This window comes from Dermacentor albipictus, chromosome 9 (assembly GCF_038994185.2).
Source record: "Dermacentor albipictus isolate Rhodes 1998 colony chromosome 9, USDA_Dalb.pri_finalv2, whole genome shotgun sequence".
NCBI lineage: Eukaryota > Metazoa > Arthropoda > Arachnida > Ixodida > Ixodidae > Dermacentor > Dermacentor albipictus.
Window position 1 is genome coordinate 14,362,671 of NC_091829.1, and position 21,727 is coordinate 14,384,397.

General features: G+C 44.3%; 1 protein-coding gene across 1 annotated transcript in view; it reads right to left on the minus strand.

The window, feature by feature from the left end:
- Window positions 1-21,727, minus strand: part of rictor (rapamycin-insensitive companion of Tor) — a 75,248-nt gene that overhangs the window by 9,420 nt on the left and 44,101 nt on the right. The window contains exons 18-26 of the mRNA XM_065433938.1: window positions 21,209-21,389; window positions 20,551-20,657; window positions 19,043-19,562; window positions 17,952-18,586; window positions 17,148-17,301; window positions 12,276-12,462; window positions 10,978-11,082; window positions 8,981-9,116; window positions 7,643-7,781 (exon numbers count right to left, since the gene is read on the minus strand). Of these exons, the coding sequence (XP_065290010.1) occupies window positions 7,643-7,781; window positions 8,981-9,116; window positions 10,978-11,082; window positions 12,276-12,462; window positions 17,148-17,301; window positions 17,952-18,586; window positions 19,043-19,562; window positions 20,551-20,657; window positions 21,209-21,389 (2,164 nt within the window). The remainder of the gene's footprint in view (window positions 1-7,642; window positions 7,782-8,980; window positions 9,117-10,977; window positions 11,083-12,275; window positions 12,463-17,147; window positions 17,302-17,951; window positions 18,587-19,042; window positions 19,563-20,550; window positions 20,658-21,208; window positions 21,390-21,727) is intronic.

Sequence of the window (21,727 nt, forward strand, 5' to 3'; positions counted from 1 at the left end):
ACTTTCTCAAATATTTATGCATAAAGTTATTTTAATTACCGTGTTTACTCGATTATAACACGCCCTCGATTGTAAAGCGCACCTGTTTTCCGCGACCAAAAGAAGGAAGAAGGAAAAAAAAAACACTAGATTGTAACGTGCACCCATTTGCCGTGACTTAAAAAAGAAAAGTCCATCACAGTACTGCGCACCTCATTCTTTCATACAGAAATACAACTTTCACTCATTTGAAAAGAACAGAATGGACTAAAGTACCGATAAATTAAAAAGAAGTCGCAGTTTCGCCTGAGAGGCGAAGCGTCGATTACGATAGCAAATTAGTAGACAGCTATACGAAAAGTAAGGATGGTAATTTTATTGGCCTTATAAACATTTAAAACCCGCCGTGGTTGCTCAGTGGCTATGGTGTTGGGCTGCTGAGCACGAGGTCACGGGATCGAATCCCGGCCATGGCGGCCGCATTTCGATAGGGGCGAAATGCGAAAACACCCATGTACTTAGATTTAGGTGCACGTTAAAGAACCCCAGGTGGTCGAAATTTCCAGAGTCCTCCACTACGGCGTGCCTCATAATCAGAAAGTGGTTTTGGCACGTAAAACCCCAAATTTAATTAATTAATTAAACATTTAAACATTCGCTTACTAGCTAAATTAACAAGCATGGTGTCACGCACGCACAAGCAAACATGAACAGGTGTCACTCAATGACTGTGGAAACTCTTCATCAAAATGCTGGAGCGAGGAAGTGCAGTAGCAGGAGCGAGGGAATTGACCTTTGTGCAGCCTGTCGCTTCAACGCAAACTAAACGACAAGAACACAGTGCAGTGCGCCTAGATGCGTAGACTTTTGTCTCCATCGCAGATCGCTTTCAAGACTGAGGCTGCGCGGCCGTGCTGTATGTAGCAGCCACTGGTGTAGAATGCCTCTCCTGTTTACGCCAGTCCCGCACGCAAGTTTCGGGAACTCCAAACGCCCGTGATGCAGCCCGATTTCCGTCCATCTCCGTACACGTGACCACATTCCTTTTAATCACGGCATTGTGATTATCTCTGCATGTATTTGCAGTCAATACTTCCATGCTGATACCGCAAACGCAGAAAACGGGAAGACGGACGGTGCATTAACCTAAGCCAAAGGAAGCATTGCCTAAGCATACGTACTGCAGCACATGAAGGAAGTACAGCAACTAGGCTCGAAGTGCGTACGAGGCGGCCATTTGGAAATGCCGATGGCGATATGGTAATGCAGATTTAGGGTCGTACTCAATTCTAATGCGCACGGAATTTTAGGACCCGTTTTGTGGGCTTGGTGACACCGCTGGCAGACGGATGCTTATCCCAATTCTTTTTGTCCAGATTGCTTGGTGGGCGCATTGCGCCGTAGGATCGAGGGACCCTGCCGTGGAAATTGCTTCCTCTGACGAGCATGCGCCAGCTGACAGGATCATCGCGGCATCGTCAAGCAACCTTCAAGATCCGACGCCCTATGTGCACCAGGCGTGTCATCTTATCAACTCGGTGACATCATCGGATACCGGCGAATTCAAGTATAAATACCGGAGCCTGTTGGAAGATTCTTTCAGTGGGCTTGGTGACACCGCTGGCAGACGGATGCTTATCCCAATTCTTTTTGTCCAGGTTGGTGACAAATATTTAATTTCTTCTATCAGAGACGATTCAGTCACATTGACGGTGTTGCCAAGCCCCCAGTGTTTGCTCTGTTTATTATTTGATTGCGTGCATGTGATCAGATTGTTGCTAGTAACCTCCGGCGATATAGAACTAAACCCTGGTCCTTCTGAATCTGAGTCCGAGACGCACTTAAACAGTGAATTACTCAAAAAAATTTTGAAAGAGCAAACCAAGACAAATAAGACTCTAGTCGCACTGACTACAAACTTTAAACAGGTTGAATCAACGGTCGAAGGTATTCAAGCAAAGATTACAACTATTGAGCAAGAACTTTGCCGAATCGAGAAAAGCGAGCAAAGGTTGGAGAAGCGCGATGAAGCTTGCAGAAACACTACCAAACTAGTTCTTGAGTTAACTGCAAAGGTCGAAGACCTCGAAAATAGAAGTCGGCGTAACAACATCTTGGTTTATGGCGTAAAAGAAAAAGAGGGAGAAGACTCAAAAGAACTGGAACGGAAAGTAAACGAAGAAATTTTCAAGAACGTCCTTGGTGTTGAAATCAATTCCATAGAGCGCATCCACAGAATTGGCGCCAAAAACGCACAGCGCCCGCGTCCTATCATTTTGAGGTTTTATAACCACATCGACAAAACTAAGGTTCTGTCTTCCTGCTTCAAATTGAAAGGTACGGAAATAGCCATTTCAGAGGACTTTTCTAAAAAGATTCACGATATACGTGCGAAATTATGGCGGTCTGCCGCTGAAGCAAAGGACAGTGGTTCTAAAGTTTCCCTCATTTTTGATAAGCTGAAAGTCGATGGCAAGCTGTATGTATGGGACACACTTAGAAATTGCAGAGTAGAGTTATCCCAATCCACTGCGTCTGCGAAATCCCAGCCGTTGCCTTCTCAGTCCACTCGTGCGACCACCCGTCAGAGCGCTAAGAAATGACAAGTGTCTAGCAAGACGCTCCGGCTTGTTTCACTCAATGCACGCAGTGTTCTTAATAAGGTACAGTTACTTGAAGATGTAATTTTGACTTATCAGCCGCATGTTTTAGTGATTACAGAAACCTAGCTACATTTAGATGTGCAAAATACTGAGATAGTTCCATCTTCCTACACGCTAATCCGTAGAGACAGAGGATCACGTGGTGGCGGAGTTGCAATTGCGATAAAAAACAACATTAAATTTACTCGCTTAGATGGTATCAACAATCACGAAAGCATATGGTGCAAATTGAAATTTTTCGATAAGAATATAACTTTGGGTGGTGTCTATCGTCCTCCGAATGCTCCCCCTGAGTATATAGAAGCACTATATGATTACTTGCTGCAAAATATCAATTCACGTTCAAACATCCTTATCACTGGCGATTTCAACTTACCCGGCATTAATTGGTCCAGTCTTTCACATGACGGCAAGGATTCTAAAAATGCTGAGCCTCTACTACTAACTGCGTTTACGTTTTCCTTAAACCAACTTGTTTCCGAAACTACCAGGATTTCCAATTCTTCTATTCTTGACCTTGCGTTTGCAAGCAGTTCGCTCCCAAACTGCTCTGTTAGTATCAGAGATGGGATATCTGATCATAAGTTACTCGTGTTAACATGTCCTATTTCTGGCTCACGATCACCCGTCAAGCCTTCTGACATTTTTATCAGAGACTACACGCATGCGGATGACAATGCCGTAGTCAGCTATATGGAATCCATGTTCCCATATTTTAATGAAATAAGAGATGTTCAGGAGTTATGGTCATGTTTTAAAGAAATGATATTTCATTGTGAGCGCAGTTATGTGCCTTTAAAAAAGAAACGTGTCAACAGGGACTACCCATGGATGAATCGTGATTTGATTCATCTAAAACGCAAGATTAAACGCTGTCGTAAACGTGGTGACAAACAACAGCTTCCAAGTCTTGTACAAACATTTCAGGAAAAAGTGCACGCAGCAAGAAACCAATTTTTTTCCTGCACTCTGTCCTCTTTCATGTTAGAACAACCCAAAAAATTTTGGCGTTATTTGTCTAAAGATAAAAGCGGCATCACAGAAATAAAAGAATCGGGCGTAATCATCGATGACCCCTCCATAATTTCTGAAAAATTCAACTCATTCTTCCAGTCCGTTTTCACGCTGACGGCGTCACACGCACATTTGCCATCTTATGCACTTCTTGAACCGATGCCTGGAGTGAACTTAAGCAAAGAGGGCATTCTTCACCTTTTGCGTACACTTGATATAAAAAAATCACCCGGTCCTGACGATATATCAAACGTTTTTCTTAACAGATATGCGACCTGGGTAGCAGAGTATTTGTATAAAATATATACAGTCTCGTTAAAATCTTGTGCGATACCCGATGACTGGCGCTCCGCAAGGATAGTCCCAATTCACAAGACTGGATCACCATTAGAATTAAACAACTACAGACCAGTTTCCCTAACATCCACAATTTGTAAGATGTTAGAACATATTATATTTAAGGCGATTATGATACATCTAGAAAATAACCAACTGCTTCATGACAATCAACATGGCTTTAGGTCCGGTCTGTCCACTGCAACTCAGCTAGCCAAGATAACCGATGATTTCGTAAATTCCCTAAATTTGCAGGGTCAGATTGACGCAGTGTTTTTAGACTTTTCAAAAGCGTTCGACGTTGTTCCACATGATGACTTAGTAACTAAACTGCATGCTATTGGTATTGAAGACAACATTGTTCGCTGGATAGCATGTTACTTAGCTTCAAGGAAACAATACGTGGCCGTTAACGACTGCATCTCTGATACACTAGATGTACACTCAGGAGTACCACAAGGGTCGGTGCTCGGTCCATTGTTGTTTCTGGTCTATATCAACGATATCTATTTTTCAGTGCAACCTCCTGTAAAGATCCGACTGTTTGTGGACGATTGTGTCCTCTATTCCAGCATAAATCAACACGCTGATCAAGTGAGACTAAATGATGCATTGCATTCAATCAGTGCATGGTGTGATAAATGGGGCTTGAAACTCAATACTTCGAAAACGGCAAGCATAACATTTAGTAACAAAAAAGAACCTTTGCAATTTGCTTACGCCATTAAAAATGCTTATATTAAAAAAACTAACCAGGTGAAGTATTTGGGTGTTACACTCACAAGTAATTTGAGTTGGGAACCCCATATAGATAATGTTTGCAGTAACGCACTGAAAAAGCTGGCATTTTTAAAACGAAAACTACGTCATGCGTCACCTGCTGTAAAGTTAACAGCATACAAAGCTCTCATTAGGCCAAAATTAGAATATGCATACCTAATCTGGAGTCCGTATCAGCAATATTTAATTAAAAAAATAGAAAGGGTGCAGAACATGGCGTTGAGGTTCATCTATTCTACCTATTCGCGCTTCTCGAGCGTATCAGTTCTTCGCGATAAAGCTAAGGTTAAAAAACTCGATCATCGCAGAATGGTATCCAGATTAAAATTCATCTATCAGCTTTACCATGGTCACTTTAACATACAGCGTGAACGTCACATAACCGAACCGTCAATACGCTTTGCCCGTACACAACACAACAAAACAGTTAGGCAACCATTCAGTCACCTTAGCATGCATCAATATTCCCTGTTTCCTCATGCTATTTCATTGTGGAATAAGTTACCACAAGAAATAGTTAGCGCTAATACCGCACAATCGTTCGTTCATCTTGTGAATGGTTTTTCTTTTGATTAATAGCATGTACATAGGGAAATAAATTAATTAATCATTGTCTTTGTTTTGTAATAAAATAAGGCGAAAATGCTGAATTGAGTGACCTGTTATGTGTACATGGTTTGTAAGTACTTGATGTTGAGTTGCAAACTACAACTATTCTTCCTATGTCGCATTTATGTTGATAAGCCTAAATTTCAAAGGCTGATGTTCCTGTATATTATATTTTATATATCTTTATTATTGTTCTGTATTCTATATTTTATTATTATTATTTCCAGCCTTGTTTGTTACTATTGATGTACCCACTCCTGCTTGGGCCCGAATAGGGCCTGCAGTATTTGTAAATAATAAATAAATAAGAAAAAAAAGGTGCTTGTTAGATTCGAGTAAAAACGGTAGTTGTTTCCAGCTCACATTTCAATCTACAGGGACAATGTATGTCAAACATGCATAGACTTCACATACATTTATCATAAGGAAGTCGCCCATCACCTAACAAGGACATGGCACTTAGGTACACTCCTGTCACACGGGCAAACTAAAGTGCATGTTGAGAAAGTGCACTTCAGCGCGCCGAGTGTCATCTCAGGGGCGTGCTGCTACACAAGAAAGAAAAGTGTTCTTTCAAATTGGTGGCGATGGCGATCGGGAGTTGGAAGGCAAAGCACATATTAGTTAATTTAAAGATGCCTGCACAAAAACAGTTTGTTGCTGTTAGACACAGGATTTGCAATCAACTTAAGTGCAAATAATTCATTGCAACCTCAATTACAATATTAACTATCATGAGCCAAGACAAGACTTGACCACTACCCAACTGCCACCAAACTCTGCAAACTCCACCGAACTGCGCAGCCATTGCCTGGTGTGGCTGTAAAGGATGAAGGATGAACTAATCTCCCCGCCATCATACATATCGTCACGCACGCATCATCGTTTTACGGTTGAAGTTCCAACTTGTCGCACCAACGTTTATTTTGATTCCTTTTTACCAAGAACGACGAATAACTGGAACCGCCTCCCTGCCTCCATCACTGCCATTTTTTACGCCACAAACTTCAAGAATATTGTTAACGAATTTGTTTGAAATAATCACCACTCCTCTCTGTAATGCCCCCGGGCCTTGACAGTATGACAATAAATAAATAAACAGCCCAAGAGCAAGTAGGGTTTTTTCCTTCGTTTTTTTCAGTGTGGCACACTTTATTACCTTGTAATGTTAGCAATCTAAAACAGATTATATTAAAAATTACTCCTGACTCTGCTTGCTTTCAATATTACTGTTTTACTCATTGCTAGGAGACTACTCACTTTGCCGCTGTTAAGTGTGTTTGCCGAACACACTAAGTGTTCCCGTGTGGCAGCCTGCGAATGACAATGGTAGCCAAGTGCACTAAGTTTGCCCATGTGACAGGGGTATTAGAATAACCACAAATCTTTTCGTAAGTCAGTTTTGAGGAGTTTTTTTCCAACAAGATGGTTTTCTGAGGTCAGCGAGTACCACCACAACACCTCCTGCCACCTACCTTATGTCTATAGAGAAACCTCAATGTAATGAACATGGATACAGTCAACAATGCATTTTTTGAACATGCCTGATAATTTCGACACCTTCGCAGCACTTTCACTTAGCCTATAGCGCCAATGTATAACATCTGACATTTCGGATGCCAAAACCCTTTGACGTCCAATTTTTGCTTTGACCGCAGGTTGAAAATGGCATTAATCAAAGCCACCGATGCCACCATTTTTATTACCTCACAGACTCAAACCAGTTTTCTCACATGGCACTTCAGTGGCAACTGAGGCTGTATCCAGCCGTAGCCATTTGTGTTTAGCCATAATGCATATAGTGCGTTTAGCGTGCAGTTGTTTTGTTCTCACGTTGTGCCCTCCACAACACTTGACCTAGCTGCTTCAAAGCTTGCTATCGAGATTCCTGCTGTTTGGTGCCATGATTTTCATTGAATGGATTTGTTGTCATTAGCAATGGCACTGACTCTGCCTTCGTCATCCTTGTCAATAGCTTCAAAGCATAGAAAGCACAAGTGACAATCAATCAAGTGACAACCTGCAGGCTTCAGGTGCTTCCATTCCCACTGATATAATGTTTGAATGATTCACCATCACTGACAACGAGCTCGACCTCTGTGGAAAATTAAACGACGATGACATTGTTTGTCGCTTGGTAACGGATTTTAAAGACTCAGAAACAAAAAATGAAAAATCAGCACCTGCACTGTTGGACATGTAGTATAAACAAGCTGAATTCTCAAACTGTCACGACACCTGTTCGTATTCGAAGTACAAACCTTTTCAAGGCTGAGGTCAAAGAACAGTTCCTGGAGCAAGGTACGGGCTCCTAGCCTGTACCGGTACCGTGACATCAGCAGACAGACCTCAGAGTAAAGGCACACATCCTGAAAGGCGCTTGGGTACTTCTGCTTCAGGCTAAAATCAAACAATTAAGACAGTATTTGAATGGCCTACAGAAAAAGCTTAACATATGCGACACCACAGTGGCTACACAGCAAGCAAGCACAGAAGACAACAGGAAACTTTGTGGCTTGCGTAGCTATTGTGACAACAAGGCACCCATTTTAGACCCAATTCACCACAGCTGCAGTGCTATTTACCAACATTTGCACAAAGGCATACGGTAAAGTCAGCATTCGCTCATCTCATTGGACAAAATATTAACGACAATTCGTTGCTGCTTTCAAAATACATCGTCAGATTTGATGCTGTTAGGTCTAAGAAAAAATGCTTCTGTTGTCAAGCAAATTCTTTGCTTTCCATTCACCGCATGGTGCCAGAATTGTTAGCGTTGAAAATAGTCAGTGCCCCATCAAATGACTCTCTGATGACACAATTGATTGCCCACAAACACCTTCCATCCAAAAGCATGGACTGCACCGAGGACAAGTCTTTGGGACATAGCTGATGAGGTAATGATGATCACGCGCAGAGGCAATGAAAAATAAAGCAGAACTTCATCAGTAGCGTTGAATCATAAATGTGTGCATAGTATGTTGCCAGTATTTGCACTGTTAAAAGAATTCACGATGTCGTACACAGTTTCAGCGGGTAGTCATATGCCCAACTTGTGTAGGAGCCGCACCCTGCCATGATTACTAAAAATGATGTGCTGGCCTCAGACAAGTAAGTACAATAATTTGGCACATTTCCTGTGAAATCAATGTTTCATGAGAAAAACAGTGAGCAATGTCTTAGAGTAGGCAACAACTCGGGATGTTACAGTAACCACACAGGGAGATAAAAATATGTTTTTACAAGCTGCACAGGTTTAGTTTTTCATTGCTGTGTCATTCAAGTCCCACGTCTACATGTTACCCCTCTGGCAAGAATGTTTACAACCTTTTTCAGTCATATCACACAAAATAGCCTGACATGAGTATTTTTCGGAAGCTTTCAAATAGTGTGTGCCATGAGTAATAATTTGATGCATAGCAACCACTGGAACTCCACTCAAAACAAGGGACACTACAGACACATTTTTTTCAGCCCATAGTTCCACTACTTCCGCTGAAAAAAAGCAAAGTGGTTTAACAACAAAATACATGCTTCCTACTTATAAGGGTCTGTTCCACTCTGAAAGAGAAATATTAAACTGAGAAACAAGCACTCACGTCAGTAGGGCCTGTTCGGATCCCTTCATGACGACTGAGCTATTCAGGTTAACAATGTACTTGAGCAACTCCCGCCTAACGGCAATGGGGTCATAGTCACTGTCAGCTGACCTCTCGCCTGACTTCCTGTTTTTCCCTGCATTTGCAACAAACAAAATTCTATAGTTAATGACAGTCCATGCCTGCATGCTACCACAGTCAGTTTTCATTAACTATCTTAAGAACGGACATAATGCATATCACAGTGAAGACGGATCTATTACTGTGCGTATAAGAAAAAAATGAGATGCATCTAAAGAAAAGACAGCACAGTGCATAATAAAGCAAGAGTTACAATACATCAGGCTGATCAATAACATGCAGTTCTTATGTTATTATGCATCATGAATAAAGCAACCAAGACAGTGCTTATTAATAAATCATACAAACACAAGTAACTACAGAAGAACGCCACTGATACTTCTTTTAAGGGATCACATAAGAAAGATACAACAGTTGTGAATGTGCAACAGTGAGGAAGGCCCCAAATAGCAACAGCGATGTCATCAACAACTCTGTGCACATGTATAATTAAGGAGCACACACTGTTCAGTGACAGTGGCTCCTTTTCATGCTTAGTATGTTTCACCGCATAACTGAACTGTATCAAGGCGAAACACACTTTAGGGAGGCAGCAAGAACTAGTACAATTATGCCATGACATGCTTATCAAGATTACAATTGCGTACTTCCACATTTGCCTCTACACCACTAAATTTACGAAACCGCCACATTCAAATGCAATGTAAGGTGCGGGAACATTACAGAATGGCGACATATCAAATGGGAACATACTATATTTACTTGCATAATGATCACACTTTTATGTAAAAAAAATTGACACAAATTCAGGGGTGCGATCATTACACGGAATAATTTTCCGGGAAAAAAGATAAACGCGATTTTTTATCCCGCATTTGCTGTGGGATGACAGGTCAACAAACAGGCGGCTGTGGCTCTAACAGTGTGGGACACCAAAACAAAAATGGCGGCCAGCGGAGCGAGCCGAACGTGCCGAACGTGATTTTTTTTCTTCTCGCAAGTACATTTCGTGCATTGAAACAGTTTCTTCCATATCAGCAATGAATAATATCGTTAATATCGGCAAGTTTGCGACAATAACGTAGCGATGTCCACTTTGAGGGGACAGAAACAGAGATGGATGCGCTTCGCTGCCAGTGACATAGAAACACATGGCAGGCATGCTGCGAAAACTGCAGCATTTATCTTCACTCCTATCCTAACACGGCATGTTTCCGCTAAGGGTGGGCAAATATCTTAGCTGTGTTACAAGCGTTCCCGTATGAATAGGGTACACTTCTAATCAGTGCAAACATATCATTGCCGCTTGCAATTTGTTGTGTGCCCACAAGTGCAGACGAGAGGAATCAAAAGGCGCCTTTTTTGTTATTGTTGTTGAGCACAACCATTACAAAGCCTACAAATAATAAAGCCAAGGCAAGTTTGGCTGTAGCTTTCTTTTTCATGGAAGTGCAGAAAGTGATGAAAGGAATGAAATGGGGCATCTGCTTAAGAATGTTTGGTGCATATAGACCGCTTGGTATGTCTTGAAGAGTCATTCGTGTAGCATTTGACAGCATTGGACAGACGGTAAGCGCAATCATCATTAGCTAGACTTGGCACACGACATATTGCTGCAGCAAGTTCGAGGAGCGATCATTACACAGGAAAGAAAAAAAAAATGTGAATTGTGGCAACAAAATTCAGGGGTGCGATCATTACGCGAGTGCAATCATTACGGAAGTAAAGACGGTAATACACAGGGAAGTAAATATGGTAATACACAGGAGTGAATGGGCTTTAGGTTGGGACTCGACGTAGCAGCTGGGAAAATGCAACAGGGAAGAAAGCATCAACGGGGTTCCACTGTAAACAGCAATACATACAAAAAGCTTCATCATCAGAATACATGGGCTACAGTGACAAGCAATACTTACTAGTTTGACTAGAACGGGAAAAAGGGAATGCCCCAATGGCTGCATCACGAAGGTCCACACTGCAGTGTTCCTCTATTGTCGGACTGACTGTGCCAACCGGACTAACTGAAACATCAAAACCAGCAACAGATGTTTGGTTTTGTTTCAACAACGGCCAACTGCTTGTGACAGCAGGCAACTAAGATGCTGCAGAATGCACACTAACAAGAGTAGGTGTTTGCAACAGTTCTATTCAACACTTGAAGTCAGTTTTAATTTTTCTTTTAAGATTCACCTTCCATTTAAACAAACCTAAGTTATGAGCCAGTATTCGGCAATTTGGCACCACCTTTATTAAAATCTGTTGCTTCTTTCTCTATGTAATGTATCCCTAATGATTGCGATCATGAACCAACTTCCGTGGTGTCTCACATTTAGCTTTACAGGAGGACAATGTACTTACTTCTTGACATTTCTCAACACATCTTGCGCATTTGCCCACGATATGCTGTGCAAAGGCAATCATTGGTAGAGTGATTGCTCAAGTTACCAATCGACCTTTGTGTGAAAAGGTTCTATTGGGACCTTGGCCATATTCTTATCAGTGTGACATTGTAAAGGCTCCCATCAAATTCTTGCACAAAAGCGGTCTAGATTTGAGACTTCAAAGTGTTTGCAGTTCAAGTTCAGTCACCACCATCTTTACCTTTACCATCAACAACACTCCCCCTCTCTTTTTACTCCTGTCTCTCTTCCCTAATGCTGAGTAGGTAAGAACTTTGATTCAGGCTGACTTCTCAGCTTTTCTACCATAATAAATGACTCTCTCTTTCTCTGCACATTTCTTTAAAACTTGTTTCACTGAAATTATTTGAATAAATATACCTACTGCACCGAATCTTGTACTAAATATTACAAAAGAAAAAGGTAGTAAGCACACAATGCAAGCCTTGCATCAGTTTTTTTTTTTCTTTTCGTTAAGAATGAAGCTGCAGGCTAACCTCTTCAAGGGCTGCAGATACTTTGCCCTTACCAGAACAATCATCTTTCAGTGTGATGTGTAATTTTCTTATCAAGAAATTTATCTTGGCAACAACATCGTTTCAAAGGCACAAATCAGATGTAATTTATTTCAATGGACGGATGCAATTAGCACACAAAGCCTGCCGAACATAAAACCACTTTTTCATGTTTGGCAGCTTGGTAAGGATTTATGACAAATAGTGAAGCCTTATGATCCTGCTCAGCTATCTGTTTTCTTTAGGAAACTTAACTGAATGCTCATAAAAAATTTATAACCAAAAGGTTGAGGGTCTAACCTGGCTTTTCAGGGCTGTCGATATGCCTTTGCTTCATCTTTGCAACTCTCTCAATGCTGTGGCATAGGAGACACTCTCGCGGCGTGTGCAGCTCAAAGCCATCACTCCGCTCTTCAACATTCTCAGCCAATTCAGTAATTTTGTCCTCTCCATTGCCCCCCATAGATGGCTGCACCTGATCATAAACCTGAAACAAGAAATGAACAAATGACTACAAAAGCATAAACATGCACTAGGCAGTACAGCATGAACGATGCACCAAGGCCACTCGGAAATTGCATGCAAGTTATTAGGCACAAATATGCCTGATGTATTCAAATCAATTTGGACAAGCACGACATTATGGGCAGTAGCATAGTTTCATCTTTATTTTGGGGGTGGTTTCAGCTATCTTTTCAAAAAGGGACACTAAAGGCAAATATTAAGTCCAGTTTAAGTGATAAAGGAGTGCTCTAGAATCTATAAGGCGTCAATATTATCACGAACGGAGCCTTAATAATCGAGAAAATGAGGTAAATGCTGGACATGATTAGAGACACCCCCGGGACATTCAAGTACTTGCCCGATGATGAAAGCCCTCCTCAGTTAAATTCTGTCACTTGTACTGAACCACTTATTGCAAAAAAACGTCATATTGTATTATAAGATGAAATAAGATGCTAATTGCCCAGTTCTATTTTATTTTATGAAAAAAGAACTCATTGAAGTTATCTGCAACAACGACGTGGGCAGTCGAAAGGTTTCCTTTTCACTTGACTATGCGCCACCCACACTTTTGAGTTTCAGTAGTTTTGTTATCGCGTAGTGCTGTGCTGGTCTTGCTGGCTTGTGAAACTCGCACAAACTTCAAGTAGCAGAGAATTCAACTTTCATGAGAAGTCGTGGGATGCGCCACTTGACCAAAAAGCAGCTGCAGCAGCGAATCCATCCCTCTGTCTTGGCTCGGTACCGCCGTCTGTCGGGCGCCGTTTTGCTCACCGATGGCAGTAAAGGGTGGTGATGGCGCATGCAATGCCACCCTTTACCACTCCCCCGGTTAGGTGGCAGGAGATATGAATTTCGAAAAAGGTATTCAGACCCTTCAGATGCAATTTTCTCGTAAACTAAGTCTTTTCTTGGCACGAAATAAGCATTGCGAGGTTTCTAGAATGGTATTTAAACAGTCCACATCAACTTAGTATTTGCCTTTAGTGTCCCTATATTTTTCTGAATGGTGCATTCCTAGGGCAAGGCCTGGGAATGGGCTGGCTGGTATTCCATGATTGGGCTTCTTCGATTTTCCACTTCTGGCTACCCGCGGGCTGCCAGAGCCAGCCAGAGCGTCTTCGTTTTTCTCGGGTTGCTCCGCCCACCGCGCTACGCACTTCCGCCGGGCGTTCGTTTTGCTCGCGCTGGACGGTTCTGGCTACCCGCGGGCTGCCAGAACCTGCCAGGACGATTTTGGTCTGGCTGCTCTCTGGAAGTTCTCTGGCTAGCAGACGACTAAAAGAGGCGATGGGCGCTCGCCGCCATCTTTACGGGGACTTCACGGATTGCAACGCGGGCGCTTGAGGACTTAAATTTACCTCGCTCAGCCAACTATCTACGGTCATCTTCGGATTTTCTTACTTCTAGCTTTATCTTTTTAGGTGCTAACGCTCCGTTCCGCATCGCGAAGCGGTGTAATACGAGCCGTGGTGAACCGTTTGAAGTTTTTGTGCGTGTCCCCTGATTGCTTCTTCGCGGCGGTGAACAGCGCGCCGCGGTCTCATGCGTGCATGTTATCTGCATCGTGTTCCACGCAAGTTGTTGACGCTCATTCACACATTGCGGTACATTTTGGGTTCGTCTTTCTCTGGTGGCGTTCCTTTTCACATATCTCGCGTATGTACATCTCCTTTCTCTGCAGTTAGCGAAGGCTTTGCAGCTAGCCCATGTTCGCTCCGTCTCTCCGTCGTATGTTTGGGTGGCAGCTCGAAACCGATACGTGTTCGAACTGCAGGCCGATGATTTAAGAATCCATGATTGCACTCGGTACATTTAGACACGTACATTGGCTTAATGCTCTCATGATTGCGACCAATGTTGTTTTTCGTGTGAAACGTTTCGCTGGTCATAGGCGACGTGCATTTGCACGCGACAGCCGCGTCCCCAGCTCCTTAAATGAGAAGCACCATCAGCCACAACAAACTTTCTGAAATCGAAGCCCAAGCAGGTCGGCGCGATATTTCATGCATATGAGACGTACCCGATAACCTGCTTTTTCATGTCTTGTGATGACACAACGCCAACTCATCAATGTCGCCGGTGTTCGACGTGATCGCTGCGAGCAGGGATACTCCAGCTATCGCTTTCGAGTATACAATCACGAATTCGCGTCTTTCATCCGCCTCGTCGGAGGCCATCTGTTGCGCTGCGCCATGCGAGCTTGATCCGAGTACGCGTCCTGCGCCGAGTCGCGCGAAAGTGATCGTAACCCTGAATGCAACTATATATTTTCAAGCTGGCAACGCATAAATGGGCCGACTACGCCGAGCGCGCGCCGGCCACGACGGGCGCTGCCATGCTGGTAGCATGTTTACATTTGGCCAGCTGTACCGGCGTTCGATTTTGCAAACTTCGGGCAGGTTCGGGTTGTCTTGGGATCCCAGCCCACGTGACTTCCTGTCAGAACCGGAACTAGCTGGCTGCCGTCTGGCTGCCAGCGGGCTGCCAGAACTCCAAAAATCGAAGAGGCCCATTGCTAGACTTGATGCAGATCCACATCTGTCCTCCTGTCCCTATGCTGGTTCTCACATTTCAAGTCCAGTAATTACAGTTCATTTCCAGAGAATGGAAAAGCGTGCGAGTTGGTGCATTCTGTGGGGACACGTGACTTTCTTGCGGCCGTTTATGTTGTTTTTCCCAAGTGGCTTGTGCATCTCCTGTGATCCAACTTCACCGCATAGCTAAGCGACACCAGCAATCGGTGTAGTTGCAGAATAGGTAGTAGGAGAAATGGCACGAATGTTGCACTGCCAGTGCCACCTAACGGCGAGGTTACTCAGGCGCAAAAGAGACTAGCCTATTCCCTTTTGGCTTGGGGTTGGCAGAGTGCGCGTACTTGTCGCACGCCTGTCGGCACGCTCTGCGGGACCATCTCATGATGCTTCTGAGCTGGGCATCAGGATACATGAACTCGATGGTTCGGATCTGCGACCGTTTGCGTGGCTGTACATGTGAATGATTAGGTATTCACGTCCAGCATGGGGGCAAACATATTCGCTCGATATCCTGTTGCGGCAAGTCAGACTTCGTCGATTCGTCCGCAGCCATCAGCATGATTACTATTATATTTATATTCAGCTAGCTGGCACTGGTATATGAAAGGTGCAATAAATGCCCTTGTGTTTGTCTGCACGACTCTGTAATCATTCTTTTGTCCTAAGAGCACCTTGGAGACCCCACAATTCCAAATGAAAAAAACAGTGCAGACAAAGTTGTATGGTCGCCTTGCTTGCGGATGGCTACCCCAGTCCAGAAGGCCATGTGACCTGGCTGCCTGCCTTGCCCTCTTCACCAGCTGATGCTGGTTGTCAGGGATGAGGTCAGTGAGTAGGGCCTCCCACTGCTCCGGTGCGGGGTGGAGGATGGGGGATGGGGGGGGTGGGGGTGGGTGGATGGCAGCGTTTCGGTCGCGTTCCCATACCATGTGGTTGAAGGTGTTTGGCATGTGGCAGAATTAGCAGTCATATTCATAAAGTGTAAGGTAAAGGAGAGGGTATTTCGTGCCATGTGGGAAAGTGTTGGTTTGTAGTTGTCTAACTTCTAGCGTCCTCTTTGGTTGTGGCGGGGTATCGATTCTTCTCCCCAGTCTGTGGTATGCGAGTATGTCCATGTATCTGTGTGGTACGGGTTCGTCTGGACAGACTGTCACTCTGTCTCCTAGTGAGGCTGCCCAGACAGCATGTTCTGGGTCTGCAGCGTGGGCCGCCTTGTTACCTGATAGGGACAAGTGTCCCGGTGTTCAGACTATGTAAATAATAATAATAATAATGAACATACGGGGAGGGTTCCCTGTTGTCCACTACCTTGTGTGCTCGTCTGGACCAGTATTCATGAAGCAGCTCTTGCTCTACAGATCAATTCGTAAGAACATGTGCTAGCCAGTAACAACAGAAAACATATATTACCGAAGGTTGCTGGCCAATGTCAAACAGGCCTCACGAATGAAAAGCCGTGTGAATTCTACCCTGTTTGCACTGCTCCATGTAGCAGGGTCATTATAATTCTCAAGGGGAGTTTTGATGCCAAAACCCTGCATTCAGATTATGCCAGTGATTGACAAGTCAGTGAAGACTTGAGGAAAGAGTAGATCAGATAAGCCTATCCAAAAACTTCATACAAAAGCTTGATACACAAGTATTTTTATAGTCTGCACAATTAGAATTTATAGTCTGCACAACCAGGAATCGAGTCCATGATATGGCTTCTGCTCAGGATCGGAAGCCATACCAACTGAGGCCCCACAGTGGATGTGAAAATATGAGCTTTTTTATACCACCAAGAACTTTGTGCTACTGTTGGGTAAATAACAATACTTCCCTTTGGTGAATTTTCCACCACCCTGCAGATTTTTGCAAAACTGATTCGCCATCAAATAGCAATGACAATCAGCCCTGCCGGTAGGTGAAAACTATGTAGGCCCAAGAAAAGGTACCAACACAATATAGATATACAGCTGAGTGCTAAGATCCGGAGGAACTAACGGGCAACTGACTGGCAACACGAAGTGAAGGAGACTCATTAGGAACAGCGGCTCCAAATGATAACATGTCGTAGCTGACTGAACAAAGTCCTGTGCGTATGAGCAATGACAGACAATAAGAAACATTGTTAGCTGCATCAACTTACTGAAAAGATGAGTGCAGTGTCAACAGGCAAACAGAGTCCCATGAACCTCTCCTCAGACCGCCTAGCTGACGATCGGGCTGTTGCTGCAGAGGCAGTGCTTGACATGGACATAGTCCGAATACTTGTTGCATCATCTGGATATGGCTCCTCCCCTCTGCCAACAGAGACAATGAAACTGCGTTACTCTTCTGCTGTTCACATTGCATGGAAGTGGCGGGCACATACCAAGAGCTCCACAGTTAGAAAAAGTTGGAAACTATGTATGTGGCAGACATGCGGCCATGAAAGAGGAGTACAATTCCCAAGTGATGGTGGTCACATTGATGGCTAAGATTCTTGATCACACAGTGGTCATCGCAACAATACAAGAATGTGCTAAGTACATTGTGCAATATCGCACTGTAATGAAGCATGGTCAGTGAAGCATGTGGCTTTTGGTACATGCTGCAACATTTAGCTGCCATCGCAGTAAATAACCATGCATGCACATGCCTGACAAGAACATGGTGACAACGTTAGTGATGTTGGCGTGAAAACAATCACAGCGTAAGTTGGCACTGTCATAGATAGCAAAATGGCTTGCATATTGCAGGCTTGGCAACCAATATTCAGGAAGAAAGGAGGGAACTGAAAGTGTGTTCCCTGCCCTTCTTTTTCTGGCTACATTTTTCTTTTTTCTTTTTTTGCCACAAGATCAAGTTATCATGGTCACACCTGTGATAGACAACACAAGATTAGGCTGATGTAGACCATAACAGCCTTCACTCATACTATATCTAGCACAGTATCTAACAAGCCACTCACATGTAGAATCCGCTGCGATCCAGGCTCCAGCCAACCAAAGACAGTGGCGAAAAGAGCTCTCCATGTTGCTCTGCCCCGTCACAGCCCACTGAGCAGACACGCTTCCGCCGCCGCCGCATTGACGACGCCTCACGTACTGCCCGCAGTGTCGCATAGCCTGCCACATCACGCGCACTTGTGTACATAAGCACCGGGGAGTCCGGAGACACCGGACTCGTGGACGTGCTACTACGCGAAAGCGCCCGCACACCACCGACAAAGCCCCCAGGTCTCCGCGGCATCACAGCACCATCGCCCCTATTCCCACCCAGTGTGCTCAGTGAGGTCGAGCTCGCAATCGGGCTCAGCGTTTGCACTGTCCTCGTCGTGGCAGCGTTCTCATCGCACGAACTCACACCACTCGTCGTCGAGTCCGTGCAACTGTCAGACCGGCTCTTGCTTGTGCCAGTGGTGATGGCACTCTCGTTGCTGTCGCTCCGCTCGCCTTTCACTTCAGGATTGCTGGAGGTTTTCTCAGTGAACGATGTCTCGGTTCCAGAGTCACGACTCCCTCCAAAGGAACTGGAGCGCTCCTTTGTACTGTCAGGTACTGATAGCAGTCTGCACTCGGCAACAGAGGGGTGGATTGCAACCGCCTGAAATTGAAATAGTATGATTACAGTTAGGATTTCACTGCATGAAAATCCAAGAATTCCTGTGAATAAGTACAAGAATTCAAAAAGAGACTGAAGTGAGGGTACTATTACATCCAATAAATAGCTAAGGTACAAAATGCAGGCAAGTTTTATGAGCAACGACATGTGGCTGTTGTCCACAGTTCAAAGAAATGTATTGAGGGCAATGTGACAGCCAATAATGTAATGCTTTAACACAGCACGCACACAAGAAAATCCAAACAAGAGAAAGGGTGTCACAAGAAGATGACATTTACCGTCATCACCTGATTGAAATGCTGCCTCTGGGCTGAAGTTGCCCTTGTTTGCTCACTGGTAATCAAACTTGGATGAAAACATTCATGTGCCTTCATTCAGTGTGAGTGGGAAGCATTACAGGCAATGCCTGCAAGCACGTAACTGGAGCAACCAACACACCTCTGGAATCTTGTGGGCTTGCCCCTGTGGCGCCTGTCCTTCAGCGTCATGCCTTGCTTCGCCCGGCCTGCAGTCTGACGATGACCGTGGCCTACGAGACGAGGCAACCAGAGCGTCATGTCGAGGAGACAGCGTCACATTCCGCGGCAAAGTCTGTGAATGGCGCACACCACTGTTGTTCTCCACCTGAGATTTTGCCTGCTCTGACACAAAGTTGAGCGTCCTCCGTAGCATTGTCTCACCAGCATCGACACAACTCAGGGACGATGCAGCAGAACCGTGGAAGCGACGGTGCAGAGCGCTGGCGGTGAGCACCTCACTCTGTTGGCTTCCTGCGCTGCTTATGGACCACGTGTGAGCCCGGAGCGGTGGAGGTGATGTTTGCACAGCACGCAAGGCGTCCGATGCCACGGGCCAGGCATCGTTGTGCTTGTGCTGGACACAGTCCCAGCCAAGACCACTAAGGTGCTCGACAGAGTCGCCAGTGCTGGCCAGTAAGCACAGCACATAGAAGCACACACTGGAAAAGGACGACAATGCAATGTAAATTGGCAAAAAGCTACCTGCTCTGGCAATAAGTAAAAAAAGAAGTGTTAAATAATAATAAACTAGTCTATTTTCATTGGTTTATGAAGCAGTGGACAGCAAGGCAACCCTACAAGATACATGGTATTCTGTTTGCTGTATTGCTATCTCAAAACTGAATCGCTGAAAATATGGCGCTGCTGTTGCCATATTGAAAGCATAACTGAAGTATGTCGGCCTTCCATATAAGGAAGAGGTTGACCAGACTGTGTCCAAATTAACCGAATTTCTGAATTAACGGGGGCCAAACTAACAAGGCTTTACTGCAGTCTGTCATTTGCACTACACCCCACATCATGTTGCATTTCAAGTTCTATGGGAGCACACTGAAAACCAAGCTGCACACAAGTGAAATATAACTTTGGATCATGAAAGAGTGCCTTTACTCTGCATGGTAAAAGGTTATGAATTTTCTATTCAGTAAAAAGGAAAAGTGCAGTACTGCAGCATTATCAGAGTGATATCCATACACTGTCTGTGCTGACCATCAGGAAACAAGGAGCAAACTATGCCTATGAAGGCAGAACTGTCTCCACACTTATGTACAGTCTTCATCAAAAGCCTCAAATCCTATCTGTGAATGACAGCCCATCTCAGCAGAGCTCCTCGAACATGCCTGCCACTCTAGAGCAAAATTTCAGCAGAAGCCCCAGTACAGTCCAGCCCATTTATAGACACTAGATTTGAGTTGCACTATAAATATTAGTAACTACACTACAGTAAGCATGAATATAACAAACTACTGCTGATACATGACTACATCCCACAGAATTACTGCGTTCATGGGACTGGACGATTTGGAACCCAGGTTCATCCTACTCCATACAGCAACATGAAGTAGCTTCACAACTTTTGACTAAGGCAAAATCATTTTTGTGCCAAAACAGCATTCAGGGCACAATGCAACGAAAAGGAAAACTCACCCTCTGATCGAGTACACCGGAGACTCCTGAGCCATTCTGACAATAGAGGGCAGCACGTCTGCGTCTGCCACAAGTGCAAAGCCTTCTGGCGATGTTCCAACATGGCCCTGGAAAATATGAGGGCGAGCAAATTGCAAAATTTACCCCTTTCCTTGCTGTACACGTCTATTGAGGCATCAATCCTGGAGATGGATTTTGCTTATGACACGCTACTACAGACACTTTGATGAAATTATCAAGCAGGGCTATAATTTCCTAGCAGAAAGGAGAAAAAGATTAGTCACAGAAAGAAATTCAAGGAGTCAGGTGGAAGGCGGACTAATTTTACCACTTTTAAGTGAGGCACTGCGGGTAAAAGGAAAAGGTATAAATAAATAAACGTTCTGCCAATTACCATAGTAATTAATGACATGGTTTAATGCTTCAAAGCAACACCTATGTTTACTATGTGCTATGTTTACCAATCCTGTCTAACGCTACCATCATTTTCTAACTTACTAAGGTTCTTTACTAAGTCTAAGTGATGCTCTGGTCACTTTGCAGTGCTAGTGTATCACTTTATCTTGTGTCTCCCTTTAGTGTGCCTCAAAAGCTGAACCTGTGTCGACCGTGAATCAACTTTTGTTAACAGCACCTCCACGACACAAGAAACGCCTACCACTGTCCACAGTGATGCCTTCAGCCGCAGGAGGGACTCCTCATTCGACATGTCCCCAGAGATGACAGTCTCGCAGTGGCGCTCCAGGCAACCGTGCTTCTGCAGGTATTCCAGTCCTTCTTTGTGCTGCACCAGCTGGCCATAGAGATGTGGAGGGGCAAACACATCTTGCACTTTGAGTCTGCAAAAAGAAACATGCCAATGTGAGGTCACCTATCATTCTCACCAGAGTTCTGCACTGCTCAATGGCAAAAAAAAATCTTGCGAGCTCAATCCATGAGCTCGAACACCAACTTGTGTTCAATTCCAGGCTGTGCCAGTCACATTCGAATGAAGAGGCAGCATGAAAAACAACTATTTTGCTGGACCAGGTGTGTGGCAAACAACCCAAGGGTAGTGGCACTCTACTAGACTAGAATACTATAGTCGGGTACAACATTAGAAAAAAGGAGATGTTTACTACTCTGAGGCGGATGCACATGAACATCCAGCAATGGGCGCGCACTCTGGACTGACGTC